Source organism: Hippichthys cyanospilos, chromosome 14, assembly GCF_059441005.1.
Source record: "Hippichthys cyanospilos isolate Australia breed blue-spotted pipefish chromosome 14, RoL_Hcya_1.0, whole genome shotgun sequence".
Classification (NCBI taxonomy): Eukaryota; Metazoa; Chordata; class Actinopteri; order Syngnathiformes; family Syngnathidae; genus Hippichthys; species Hippichthys cyanospilos.
In genome coordinates this window covers 18,661,624-18,676,170 of record NC_142382.1, presented here as the reverse complement: position 1 = coordinate 18,676,170, position 14,547 = coordinate 18,661,624, and the positions used below count along the sequence as shown (strand labels likewise).

The window sequence follows — 14,547 nt, the reverse complement described above, 5'->3', positions numbered from 1 at the left end:
TGTAGTCAGTGTAAAAACGAAACAAACCCATAAAAGCAGGACACAAATCTGCAAATACAGTTACATGAATTATGCAGATCATAAGCTTGCTGGTCTGCACAGTCGTTACGATGCTAGAAATTATACCACTTCCTAGCATCAAGGTAGCAACAGCAATCGAACTTAACAGGAAATGGGCCATTTATCTTCAAAATAAAAGCACACATTTATATTGACGCTTGTTGAAACAGAGACAGGGAATGGGGGCGAGCGGACACCTGATTTTGAAAGTATTTCCCAAACGTCTACTTTCCTTGTGACGCTTGGCGTTCATTAAAATATCTCGCCACTGTAGCGTGAATGTATCTAAAATGGTGCTGGACGTGGCATTACATATTTAACTAAATGCATTTCAAACATATACATAGAACATCACAATCTTCGTTCTGAGCGCATTCAACATCTGTCTGACCTGTCCAATGGCTAGCTGCTAACGTAGATCAATGACAGCAAACAGAACCGGTTAGCATGCTGGCTAACCACAGCTACCTCTGCAGTGAAAACAGCTAGTTTCGTGACACACTTGAGCAGGCACCAACGACGAGGAGACGCCACATGCATGCACAATTTAGGGGCACTTGGTCACGTTTCCTCATACACATTCTTACCTGTCAGAATTCCCACTCGGGTCTGATGGTCGTGGTTGGTGAGCACCATCCCGTCCGTCGCCATGTTTAAAACCGCTCTCTGCACCGTGACAAAACATACATAGAAACTGTGCTGCGGAGCGTTAGCTGCCGCTGCACCTCTGGAGGACGACAGCGCGCGCGTGCTCACCACGCTGGCTTGTGTGCCTGGGTGCGCGCGCGTCTGTGGACACCGGTTTTGAAATTGCTTTGTAATTGTATTTTGGGGTGAAAAATATTAACAGAATGTAAACCCAAAAGCCCCCCCCCCCCCCCCCCCACACACACACACACACACACATGTTGTGTGAGTATAGATTATACCGCGTGTATATATATATATATATATATATATATATATATATATATATATATATATATATATATATATATATATATATATATATATATATATATATATTGCAGTTGGGCTCGTAAGGCGAATTCACCGTGCGACGGGCAACCCAAACCTATGTTAAATAGCTAATGCGTTTAGAACTCCAGGTAAAAACATCGAAGTTATACATACATATTAAAATTGGTACCAAAATAGTATAGTAAGTGCTATGTATATATTATATACATGTGTACAATCAGAAAACATCATAAACAAAAAAATATAGAAAGGATTTATTTACCTTTGAGTGGCCCTTGTAGTGACGTGTTGCAGGGACGGCAACTGAAAATAAGTGCAATTACCGAAAAACAAAAATACACAAATATAGCCAAGCTCCTAGGGTCATGACAGTTGTTTTGGTCGCAAAACCAGCAAAATACCATAAAGAGGAGATGAAAAAACTCACTATTCCACGTCGCAACATGAAAATAACGTAAGTTAGGGACGCCATAACACGGGGTCCACTGTATACACACACACACACACACACATATATATATATATATATATATATATATATATATATATATATATATATATATATATATATATATATATATCCATCCATCCATCTTCTACTGCTGTCCTCAGGGGTCAGGTCACGGGGGCCGCAGCTTGAGCAAGAAAGCCCAGACTTCCCTCTCCCGGGCCACTTCATCCAGCTCTTCCGGAAGGATCCCCAGGTGTTCCCAGGCCAGCCGAGAGACATATCCTCCTTCCAGTGGGACATGCCCGAAAAACCTCACTGGGGAGGCGTCCGGGGGGCATCCTAACCAGATGCCCAAACCAGCTCAACTGGCTCCCCTCAACGCGGAGGAGCAGCGGCTCGATGCTGAGCCCTTCCCGGTTGACTGAGCTTCTCACCCTATTTCTAAGGGAGAGCCCGGACACCCTGCGGAGGAAACTAATTTCGGCCGCTTGTATCCGGAATCTTGTTCTTTCGGTCACACCCCCCAAATCGTGGGCATAGGTGAGGGCAGGAACGTAGATCGAGTGGTAAACAGAGGGCTTCGCCTTTTGGCTCAGCTCTTTCTTCACCACGACAGACTGGTGCAGAGCCCGCATGACAGCAGACGTGACAGTTTCCCGTCTGTCGATCTCACGCTCCGTCCTACCCTCACTCGTGAACAAGAACCTGAGATACTTGAACTCCTCCACTTGGCGGAGTCCAACCTCACTGGAAACGAATTCGACTTACTGCTGGAAATGCATACCACGCTCTGACATCAGTCATACAGGGACCGAACAGCCCGTATCAGAGTGTCCGGTACCCCATACTCCCGAAGCACCCCCCACAGAGATCCCCGAGGGACACGGTCGAACGCCTTCTCCAAGTCCGCAAAGCACATGTAAACTGGTTGGGCGAATTCCCATGCACCCTCGAGGACTCTGCCGAGGGTGTAGAGCTGGTCAACTGTTCCACGGCCAGGACGAAAACCACACTGCTCCTTCTGAATCTGAGACTCGACTTCCTGACGGACCCTCCTCTCCAATCCCCCTGAATAGACCTTACCGGGGAGTAGTTGGAACACACCTTCCGGTCCCCCTTCTTATAAAGGGGGACCATCACCCCGGTCTGACAATCCAGGGGCACTGTCCCCGATGTCCACGCGATACTGCAGAGGCGTGTCAGCCAAGACAGCCCTACAGCAACCAGAGCCTTCAGGAATTCCGGGCGGATCTCATCCACCCCCGGGGCCTTGCCAACATGGAGTTTTTTGACCACCTCAGTGGCCTCAGCCCCAGAGATGGGAGAGCGCACCTCGGGGCCCGAAGGCTCTGCTTCCTCAGAGGAAGACGTGTCGGTGAGATTGAGGAGGTATTTGAATTATTCTGCCCACCGGTTCACAACGTCCTGAGTTGAGGTCTGAAGTGCCCCATCTCCACTGTACACAGTGTCAATGGTGCACTTTTCCCCCCCTCTGAGACGCCGGATGGTGGACCAGAATCGCTTTCCATGGCCTCACCGAATTCCTACCACACCCGAGTTTTTGCCTTGGCGACCGCCGAAGCCGCACTCCGTTTGGCCTCCCTCACCGCTGGACGCCAGTGGGTTTGGGCATTGCCGCCACGACAGGCACCGACCACCTTATGGCCATAACTCCGATCAGCCGCCTCGACGATGGAGGCGCGAAACATGGTCCACTCGGACTCAATTTCCCCCGCCTCCCCCGGGACGTGGGAGAAATTCTGCCGGAGGTGGGAGTTGAAACTCCTTCTGACAGGGGACTCTGCCAGACATTCCCAGCAGACCCTCACGATACGTTTGAGTCTGCCAGGTCTGGCTGGCATCCTCCCCCACCATCAAAGCTAACACACCACCAGGTGGTGATCAATTGACAGCTCCGCAGAACGAGGGAGTCCCCAGAGGGAGCGCTCTCCAGCACACCCTCCATGGACTCCAAAAAGGGTGGGAACTCTGCACTGCTGTTTGGCCCCATAGGCACAAAAAACAGTCAGGACCTGTCCCCCCACCCGAAGGCGGAGGGAGGCTACCCTCTCGTCCACTGGGGTAAACCCCAATGTACAGGCGCTGAGTTGGGGGGCAACAAGAATGCCCACACCAGCTCTGCGCCTCTCACTGCGGGCAACTCCATAGTGGAAGAGAGTCCAACCCCTTCTGAGAGGACTGGTGCCAGAGCCCAAGCTGTGTGTGGAGGCGAGTCTGACTATATCTAGCTGGAACTTCTCGGCCTCGCACACCAGCTCAGGCTTCTTCCCCGCCATAGAGGTGACATTCCATGTCCCAAGAGCATGCTTCTGTAGCCGGGGATCGGTGCGCCAATATATATATATATATATATATATATATATATATTTATATATATATATATATATATATATATATATATATATATATATATATATATATATTTAAACAAATAAATATAAAAAACAAATTAAAACATTCATATACCATCTTTTTGCATAAATATCTGATGTTATGACCTGCAGCTTATAGTGCAGTGTGGCTTATCTGTGGCAAGTCATGGGTTTTTTTGGTCAATTTTTGCTGCTGCGGCTTATATACCGGAGCGGCAAATACGATATATATATATATATATATATATATATATATATATATATATATATATATATATATATATATATATATATATATATATATATATATATATACAGTGGGCCCCCGGGTTACGAACTTAATCCGTTCAGCGGCTACGCTCGTATCTCGAATTGCTCGTATAGCGGGCAATCCAAACCCATGTTAATTCGTGAGTGCTTGCAACGCGCGCAGAAGCCTTAGGTAAAATCATCACGCTGTATACATAAATTAATATTAAGTGACATAATCTACTGTACAGCTGCATTAAATAACAAATACAAAGGATAAATGACTTTTACCTTTGGAAAGACGTGACTTGTGCTGAGATAAGCAGAGATGAGCAGAGATGAATGCTCTAAGTCAATACGGTAAATCAGATATGCTATTGGTCTTACAGTGTCAAAGTAACTTTTTCAGTCAGGGTTTTCTCTACTTCCTTCCATCCCAACCAGCTGTGCCATCAAGCTAGATAAAGGCGTTCGGCCAATAGCATATCGGCACTTCTGTGATTGACGTGTGACACCGGCCAATAGCATCTCCGTGAGTGAGACCGGGTGACCTTAATCGACCAATAGCATATTGGCGTCTCCTTGACTGACTGATAATTATTTGCACTTTTTTTTTAAACGGTTGGAATGTATTGACATCTTATTGATTAAAACACATTTAAATCTGTGACGATTTTTTGTCCTGCAATCGGCACACTTAATTTCATGTCAACTGTTTTTCCCGACGTGAATTGAGCACGGTGGAAGCGGAGAGGTGGTTGTGTGTGTTGCATTTACTAGGCAGCACACTTATGGCTTGTTCGAGCGTCAGTTCACCTTTGGTTACAACTCACAAAATTGCAACAATGACGCTGTCCCAATGCATATCGGGAGATCGCCGACTAACCTGACATGCAATCTTGTCTAGCAACTATTATATGGCGCTGTATCATCACCCGTAATAGGGTGCAGAGATTAACCTCTTGAGTTAATTCGGCAACGCATATAGGCTATTGGTCTTACAGTGTTACAGTAACTCTTTCAGTCATGGTGCAAATCACGGAGATACTAAAACATCATCCTCTTATTTCTTCCTTTACCGCTGCTAGTAATTTTAGAAGCTATGTCTAACAGATAAAGTTTGCAAAGTCTTCAAAACATTCCGTTTTTCACTCATTTTGTCTACTTCCTTCCATCCTGTCCCATCAAGCTAGATAAAGGCGTTCGGCCAATAGCATATCGGCATTTCTGTGATTGACGTGTGACGCCGGCCAATAGCATCTCCGTGAGTGAGACCGGGTGACCTTAATCGACCAATAGCATATTGGCGTCTCCTTGACTGACTGATAATTATTCGCACTTTTTTTTAAACGGTTGGAATGTATTGACAATTAATTAAAAAAAAAACACACATTTAAACCAATGACAATTCTTTGTCCTGCAATCGGCACATTTAATTTCATGTCAGCTGTTTTTCCCTTTAGCTGTACAAACACTACACTTAAATGGTAATATATTTAGACACCGTGAGTGAGACAGTCAGTGTGAGATTGTAAGACCAATAGCGTTCACGTTACCGCCATAAGTATCTATTAATGATTGTAGATGACGCAACTGCTGAATATATTGACGCGGTTAGGCGAGAACATTTCTACATACTCAATGGCTGGTTTGACGGAATGCTCGCAAGACGAGAGGTTTGCTCGTAAGCGGAGGACAAAATTCTCCCTGATCCACGCTCGTAAGGCGGAATGTTCGCAAATCAGGATGCTCGTAAGCAGGGGGCTGACTGTATATATATATATATATATATATATATATATATATATATATATATATATATATATATATATATATATATATATAGTGGACCCCTGTGTTACAGCTTACCCGATTTAAAAGAATTTCATGTTGTGATGTGGAATACTGAGTTTTTTCATCCGCTCTTTATGACATTTTCCTGGTTATGAGCCCATGACAACTGTCATGACCCTAGGGGCTTGGCTTTATTTGTGTTGTTTTGCCTCCATCTGCTGGCGTTTTAAGGTAATCACACTTATTTACTATTACTTCCATGCAACACGTGGCTACAATGCTGGTATACTATTTGTCAGAGTCTCCTCACGGAGATGGTGGTCTGCTATTGGTCTGCCTCACTTGTTTCATAAGTGCCTGGACTTAGGCGGTTTCGTTTTTGTTTTTTGGATGAGGATTTTTCTTGTTTTAGAAAAATATGCCACACAGGGTGCAGCTGATGCTGATGAAGAAAACTAAGTGAGAGCCAATGCAAATGAATTAGGAAAACCTCTACTACAACAACTACAGCAACTTCTACAGATGTACAATCCAAAGTGTCCTCTCCACCTCTATCAAAGTCTGGTACGGCAACTGCACAGCACAAGACAGGAAGGCTCTCCAGCGTGTAATCAAGACCTCACAGCGTATCTGGAGCAGCCTTCCTCTCACTGCAGGACATTTACCACACCAGGGTTCTGTGGAGGACACACAAACTCATCCACAACATAACCTGTTTGAATTGCAGCAAGTAGATGCTACAGGAGCCTGAGGGCCAGGACTTCTACCCATAGGCCATCCAGATTCTGAACAAATCCCTCACACACTAATCTGTTTCATCACCACTCACTTTACCCTATGCACACATGCACCTTGCAAATCTTGCACAGTGCAGGAAAGCTGCTAATCCATAATATTTTGTTTTACATGATATTTTGCACTATCCTCTTCATATGTATATAGTTTTAACTTAATCTACTCTATAATATGCTCCGAATGTTAGTCCATTCAATTATTAGTGCTTCATTATAACTACCCTCATTTCTCTATTACCGTTTTTTTTTTTTTTTTTTTAAATTTTATTGCCTACCTTATTATTTGCTTCATTGTGGAATGTATTCTGCTCGGGGAAGTGAACAGAATAAGAATTTCATTGTGTAGTATAACTATGCATACGTTTGCCATTGCTAATATTATAGGTCTTCTTCAAATCAACACAAGCTCTGCAGGGAACTCCGTGTTTTGAAGTGCCTTTTGTGGTTTGTGTTGTTTGTTTTGAGGCGTAATACAGTATGTTCATGTGTGCCGATGATTCAGTTTGTACATAGTGTTGTTCTTTTCTGCTTATCAGACATATAATATCACCATTGTAAAACTTTACATTTACATGCATTTAATGTTAGTTGCATTTTTAGCACCTTTTATGACACTTGCAAGCAGCTGACATGAAAAGTATTGCGAGCTCCAAGCATACTGCAGTTGCTGTGATGTTGGACTGGTGTTTTGACAAAAGAAATAAATACAAAATGAGACATTATTTTACTTGGCGATTCTTAATTCGACAAAAGTAGTTGCACAAGCCCTTCCTAAAAATGATACTGAAGCTACAAATGCAAGAGTTTGAGTGACATGTGGTCTATACGCTAAACCAGTGAACCACTTTCTGAATCAGTCACATCTGTTGATTGATTAAAAACTGACTAGTAAACAAATGGTTGAGCGGTTAGCACGTTCGCCTGACTTTTCAGAGTGAAGAGTTTAGGAGTTTGCATGTTCTCCCCATGCTTACATGGCCACGCTGGCTTCCTCCCACATTCCAAAAACATCCATGGAAGGTGTATTGGACATACTAAATTGTCCTTAGGTATGAATGGGTGCGTAAATGGTTTTTCTGGCTGGCAACTGGTTCAGACTGTCCCTCGCCTACTGCTCGTTGACTGCAGCAAGCCAGTGACCCTAGTGAGGATAAGCAGCTCTAGAAAATTGACGGATAGATGGATATTTTACATAGTGCTTGCTTTCTTACTTATCCTTTGCAAAGGATCCCTTTCATCAAATCAATATTAATATCATAATGAGTCAAACCAATGATATATAAGTGCAGTTCATCTAATAAAACCTTTTATATAATATCCCCTCTCGAGAAACCCAAGGTCACCTTACATCAAAAATACCTTAAAATCAAGTAAAACACAATACAGTTCAAATGCATTTAAAATACATTACAATAAAAGACAATTAGAAAGCAACCAGTTAAGAATAATATAATAGGGCAGTGATGAACAGGAATATGCAAATTGAAATAAATGAATTGAACTGTGAAATGGAGTTAACAATTCTGAGATCAGCAGGGATGGAGTTCCATAGGTGGGGAGCAGAGTGAGTAAAAGCCCTGTCCCTCCGTGGTTGTAAGGTGGGGAGGGGGACAGAAGAAGTGCAGGCAAGGGGGAAGATTGTGGGTGGCCTTATAAGTGAAGAATACATTTTTAGGATGTATATAGTGAGCAAAGGGAAGCTGGTGGAGCTGCTGCAGGATGGGGGGTGATGTGGCGGATAGAAGCACAGTTTATGCTGGTGAATTTTGAATCAGTTGTGGATTACTGTTGGCACTATGGTCATTTCATTAAATACTGTGACATTTTAAAATCAGATGTAATGGGCTGTACAACTTCCAAAGTATTCAATTTTCAAATGTATTTTGGTTACACTGGCTTTATTAGCTCGAGCTTATAAGATCCTACATAAGCTATGTACTGTAGGAGATGCCATGGTGGTAGAAATCTTTGCTCTTTCTTGGCTCCTGTAGGTTGAGCCATGATGTACTCAGAATTGAATATTTTTGCAAGCATTCTGTCCTCAATTAGATACTGGCTTTAGAGGTGCTCAAGAGCTACTGTAATTGGTCTAATATTTGATTTAGAATTAATTGTATTACAGCTAGTGTTATATTTGGTCCAAATGAAACCAAACTAGACAAAAAGTGCATGATCTGTATTTTGTGTATGGACGAATTATGTAAAATGTCTACAGGGTAAAATGTCCGCCATTTCTGCATTCGCCTAAACATCCTCCTGAGACCAGCCTATTGATCTGTGTCCACAATAAAGGGCATTTGTTTTTCTGTCCCTATTGTAGATTACCCTATGAAGTTTTGGTGTTCAGTTGAAGACCTCAGATCCTTTTCACAATGTCTCATGTGTTTGGGTACTTAAGCGTTGCTGTCTTGCTGTGATAAAATGAAGGCTGGAACAAAACACAAGTGCCAAGGCTGGGTCTCAGGAGGATATTGTAAACTGTGCTGTACAGTGATCCCGAGATGAAAATATTGTGATTTATAATCCTTTTAAAAGTTGCGAATTACATTCTAACTTGTAATCTTGATTTGGAAAGCTGAGAAGGACAACAAGGTGTTTGCCGCAAACGGAACTGTTCTAGTTATGAAATGCAGGATTTATGGAAGCCTGCCGATATCTTTCTAATCAGCAATTCTTCAAAGTGGGTCAACCACACTCAGAATATCGTGCAGGAACAGCTTATTTGCTTCTTTTCTCTGCTATAGGAAGTGGATCAGACCTTCGTCATGGCAAACATTTACAGTATATTGCTTGTTCTATTCCAGATAAGAAGCAGTCAAAGAACACTCTTAGCTTTGAAGCTGACAGTGTTGTACAGGTAAAGTGTTTGGTACCCCTGTCGACATGACCGGGCCAAACGATTAACCAATTAGAGGCTAAAAAAAAATAAAAATTATATATATATATATATATATATATATATATATATATATATATATATATATATATATATATATATATATATGAGCCTCTCATGGGTCTGAGCCTCTAATGGGTTAGGGGGGGCCACAAACATAGTTGCATAGTATTGCATAGAAGCAATGGTGTGGATTTTGTTTTGATTGAGGGCCACGCTATGCAACAACTCTACTGTAAATAATATATATCAAGTGCGCCAGCTTGAGTGATGAATGTGTCAATGTTGGTGGAGGGAGTAACGCACATTTTTTCAGAGCAAACCTACGTACAACTCTTTGGGACGGGAAAATTGTGCTTTTACTCATTTGTGTCGTGCTGAATTTTCGCGGAAAGTCTGACGCAACCGTGGATGAACTGTCTGAGGCTGGAGGTAGATTTCAGCAACTTAATTGTAATATCCCGGCTAAGATGCAAAGTTAAGAAGGTGCTAGGTACACTTTCGACACTGCTAAACGCACACCTCACACAAAACCAATACAAATGAGTTCAAAATAAAATAAATGCCCCACCAACCGACATTTCACAACGAGTAAATTACAAACATAAAAAGCCGAGGTGACAGGCTAACAGATCACACGGCCCTTGCCAGTAATTTAAGATGTTATCCCAACCGTTTGTTTCGATTCCGCAAAACTGTTGCACACGATGATGTCGAAACCACGATTAAAACTATGTTTGGACGGTTTCAGGAAACGTACTGGCGTCCGCCTACATTAATGACCGCCTGCCTTCCGCAAGGGTACCTCCAATGCAATTGCCCCTAAAGCAAATGCCGGAAATGATTATATCTTACACAAAATAAAAATATTTATCCTCCTACAGGTTTAATTGAATTGAATTGAACTGAATTGAATTGAATTGTACATACACCCTCACAAAGCGCGCGTCGAAACAATTGCATGCCATTGCATAGGTTATATAATAAAGCAATAGGAAACAAAGCTATTCTTTATTTTCCCGGGATGCAAAAAGAAAATAGTGCTAAACCTACGTGCTCTTCGGTTGTCAAATATCTGGCATAATATAGTCATTGTACGTCATTAAAATATTTTGAATCATGACGGTGGTACAGCGCAAGCGCACCTCAATTGTTTACTGGTAGTCGCGTAGCAACCAGAGTATTCTCTCAAAATGGTGGTAAGTAGTTTATCACCAAATTTTTGTTTTTCTGTTTATCATATGTGAACGTTTCTTTCTGCTATTTCGTCAATATACAAATGAAAAAGATCACAAAATGGCATTGGTGTGTGTTTGATTTAACAATTGTGCATTCATAATTTAAAAGCAGCAAATTTACAGAAATCATCCAAATCCGCGGCATGACCAAGTGTTTTTTCTGATGTGTTTGCAGGGGAAAGCAACAACAATAAAAGAAGCCCTAACCAGATGGGTAAATCAATGAATGTGGAATACAAGTTTTTTTTCCCCTTTTTTTTTTTGCAGACGCCATGAACTTTAACCCACGTCAAATGTGCACTACAAATGTATTTGCTTAACTTTGTGTGCTTTTGTAAGTTCAGGAGGAGAAGACTGGGGAGAAGAGTAGCGAGGCAACTGTTGTAAAACTCTATGGTCAGATTCCCCCTATCGAAAAATTGGATTCCACTCTAAACAAAATCCCTAATTGCGAGTGAGTTTTTTACATGAAGCGTTTTAAAAACTACGTTCAAGTAGTCATCTATCTACGCGCAGTATCTGTCTATCAAGTTGTTTCTTGGTCGATCTATCACGCTTTTTTGGAATCTGTGTCTGCTGCATCTTTCGCAGGAAGCTGTGTCTATCCACAAATTGCATCGACAAAATAACCAATCTAGGAGAACTCAGTATGGCCTTTGTTACGAACATGTGCAGCGATACACAAAAACACATTTGAGACCTAAAGTTGTTGTTTTCTGTCTTTTTTTTTTCTAGAAAATTTGAAAGTATTATCATTGGGAAGAAATAATATCAAGGCCTTTACTGGCCTGGTGAGTGCATATATGGTACTTTACATTTCATGAGTATTTTTGTTATTTCTGTTTTTCACTTGCGTGGATATTAAAAATATAAACACATTTGCATAAATTGAATTATATGTATGGGTTCTGCAGGATGCAGTTGGCGACACTTTAGAAGAGCTGTGGATCTCTTACAACCTGATAGAGAAAATGAAGGGTGTTCATTTGATGAAAAAACTAAGGGTTCTCTATATGTCAAACAACCTTGTCAAAGATTGGGGTGAGCTATTTTTTAAAATGTCACTCAGTACAGAATTTATAATTAGCTGAAACTGAAAATGATTTTCCCCATAGATCATGATTACATTTGATTTGAAATTGTGGTTGGTTTGCAGCAGAGTTTTCCAAGCTGGCTGATCTACCATGCCTTGTAGACCTGGTATTTGTGGGAAATCCTCTTGAAGAGAAACACACACCTGATGGAACATGGATGGAGGAAGCTACTAAACGATTACCCAGACTGACAAAACTAGATGGTAGGTATTTCAGAACCAGTATCCTCCCATATTTGAGTTATTGCATTGTTGCCGCTGTATATGCAGTTGGAAGTTTCAAATTATTTCAAGGAATTTGTATCGATCACTGTTAAGTTTGGACGTTTCAAAATTTGGAAAGTGTAATCTGAATTAAAACTGACTGGACAACACTACATGCATTTTTTACCAACTGCTTCAATCTAAAAGCATGTAATGGATACCTTTCATCATCTTTCATCATCAACTATTATGAAAAGTCACAGTTACATGTTTGTGCTTCCTTCTCTCACATTTCAAAAGCAAAAATCTTAGGTTAAACCTGTGCTTCTCAGTTATTTTATACAACCCACCCCAAGAAAAGCGAAAACATTTCACACTCCCTCAGCCGCCGCGGTCACCATAATTTAAATCATTATCCATAAAAAATTATACACCTAAAATAGTATCCTTTTCGACATTAACAAAGGGGGGAAAAAACAATATTAATAATCTTTCAACAAATATTAGCTTTATGATGTTTATGCAAGGTAACAAGTTATTCTGAAACAGATAAATAATATCCTAAAGTGCATCAAAAGTGCCTGAAAAAAAAAGTCAATCCTTATTTAAACTAGAAACTTTTTTGACTAGCTACTTTGATGCTACAAAAGAAATCTAATAACAATAAATGTAAAATAAACTATTTTTGTGCGTGTAATTAAAAACTAACATTTACACAGGAGCACGAATACCTTAAGCATTTTCATCTGAAGAAAAAGGAACAAAAGGTACAAAGGCTTGATTGAATCATATAAATTGTCCAAGGTTGTGAATGGTCGTTTAAAATTGTGTAAAACTCCTGTCACAATAATGTATTCTATGCAGCTTCACTAATCTAAGCATGGTTTTTCTGGTCACCATTGCATTTGTGGGGTGTGAATTACAGCAGCATGCGCCATCTTTTCACTTCCATCCAAGTTGTAGGCATTTTGCCACTTGCTGTTGATTGAAAATGACATCTCAGTTGCTCAGGTAATGACTAATCATGGCTCAGCTTATGAACACCGCATGACGAAACTCAGAAATCAGGAATTAGATGTGCCAATTCTTGGTTATTACCTGAGCAACTGTTCTGTCGTTTACAGTCAAGAGCAAGTGGCAAAAATGGCTGCCCCCTGAGATGGGTAAAAGTAGGTGATCTAATGATGTTTGACACATGCACTCTGCTTTTTATTTCTTCGAGGATGTGGCTACTTGACTTAGTAGGTAACACCAATGACCTCAGACATGGGAGCTGGGGTTTAAATCCTGGTCAGGGTGAAAAACGATCCTTAGGCAAAAGCCACATGATGCATACATTATATGCTAAATTCCAGCCACTCTTGGTCTCAAGCCTGAATAAAAATGCCTGGGTTGTGTCTAGAAGGGCATCTGGTATAAAAAAAAAAAAGTGTCACACTTATCATGCTTCGAGTCTCTATAGCACGCTTAAAAAATCTGAATGTTGCTTATTTCTTCTGCAAAGCCATTTTCTGTTTTCACAAAGTTGACCACAAACTGTATGACGACAATAATTGGGCAATATATAATCTACAACCAAACATAAATATTAACCTGGAGTGCATACTCAGAACACATCATATGCATCACAATTGAACTGAAGCTTCCGCTTGCCTGCTATTGTTTGATGAGTGTTCAGAATCCAAAACCTCATGGGGAAGCTTTCTCACTTTGATTCCTATGCACAATTATGTAGTTTCACCCACAAGGCATATCAATTGGTGTTTGCTTGCTTTTAACAGTGAAAATGATAGTTACCCTTTTGCCTCTATTGTTTCTAGGGATTCCAGTCGTTAAACAAGTTGGAGATGAAGATGATGACTGATAGGCTTCAGTACTATACTGCTGCAAAACTACATACATTCTCTTTGAAAGGCACCATTTTTATTATTATCTTTTCATCTATCATGCCAGACTTGGTGGATACACACTTCCATAAACTCATGCATGCCTCGATTTTTTTGTTGGAATTTTTTCTCTTTCACCCTTTCATTATTGTAGGCTATATGTAATTTCAAATATAAACAAGAAATGGGTGACTTAATCTGAACATGCGGGAGTGATTGTCATTGTTAAAGTTACTATTTTATCACCAACCAAATGTAGAGTATTGCACCAGTTACCAGTTAAGGGAAAAATAATTTACTGTCATTAACCATAACTCATAATTGCCTTGGCTCCATCAGTGAAATAATGAACCGTTGTTAGAAACAGTTGCCATGCACCATTCCGACAATGAACGCCAATGTATAAGACGTGGTGTGTACACTAATTTTGACTATTGGGATGATGCAGTACAGTTCAGGAAAGTAAAACATGAACAATATTTTATTCAAAGTTAAGTGCTCATTGGTT

The 14,547-nt window shown here is 41.0% G+C and overlaps 2 protein-coding genes across 6 annotated transcripts in view; one reads left to right on the top strand and one right to left on the bottom strand.

Moving 5' to 3' along the window:
- Positions 1–811, bottom strand: part of gphna (gephyrin a) — a 46,437-nt gene extending 45,626 nt beyond the window's left edge. For 2 of the 3 annotated variants that reach the window (XM_088433773.1, XM_088433774.1), the window contains exon 1: positions 648–811. In XM_088433773.1, coding sequence (XP_088289899.1) covers positions 648–711 — 64 coding nt within the window. In that variant the 5' untranslated portion in view covers positions 712–811. Of the gene's footprint in view, positions 1–27; positions 49–647 lie in introns of those variants that run through there. The other variant, XM_088433769.1, reaches the window with a different exon arrangement.
- A 9,954-nt stretch (positions 812–10,765) lies between these two features.
- On the top strand, positions 10,766–14,148 carry dnal1 (dynein, axonemal, light chain 1). 3 transcript variants are annotated; one of them, XM_088433780.1, is made up of 8 exons: positions 10,766–10,817; positions 11,032–11,070; positions 11,201–11,310; positions 11,448–11,503; positions 11,592–11,662; positions 11,771–11,897; positions 12,013–12,153; positions 13,974–14,148. In XM_088433780.1, exons 1-8 carry the CDS (start codon positions 10,812–10,814, stop codon positions 14,015–14,017), a joined length of 594 nt encoding a protein of 197 aa, XP_088289906.1. In that variant the 5' UTR covers positions 10,766–10,811; the 3' UTR covers positions 14,018–14,148. The 3 variants fall into 3 exon arrangements, with proteins under 3 accessions (XP_088289906.1, XP_088289907.1, XP_088289908.1); XM_088433781.1 differs by lacking the exon at positions 10,766–10,817 and adding an exon at positions 10,831–10,923 and having other exon boundaries at positions 11,592–11,647; XM_088433782.1 differs by lacking the exon at positions 10,766–10,817 and adding an exon at positions 10,834–10,923 and having other exon boundaries at positions 11,196–11,310.
- The last annotated feature ends 399 nt before the right edge of the window (positions 14,149–14,547 follow it).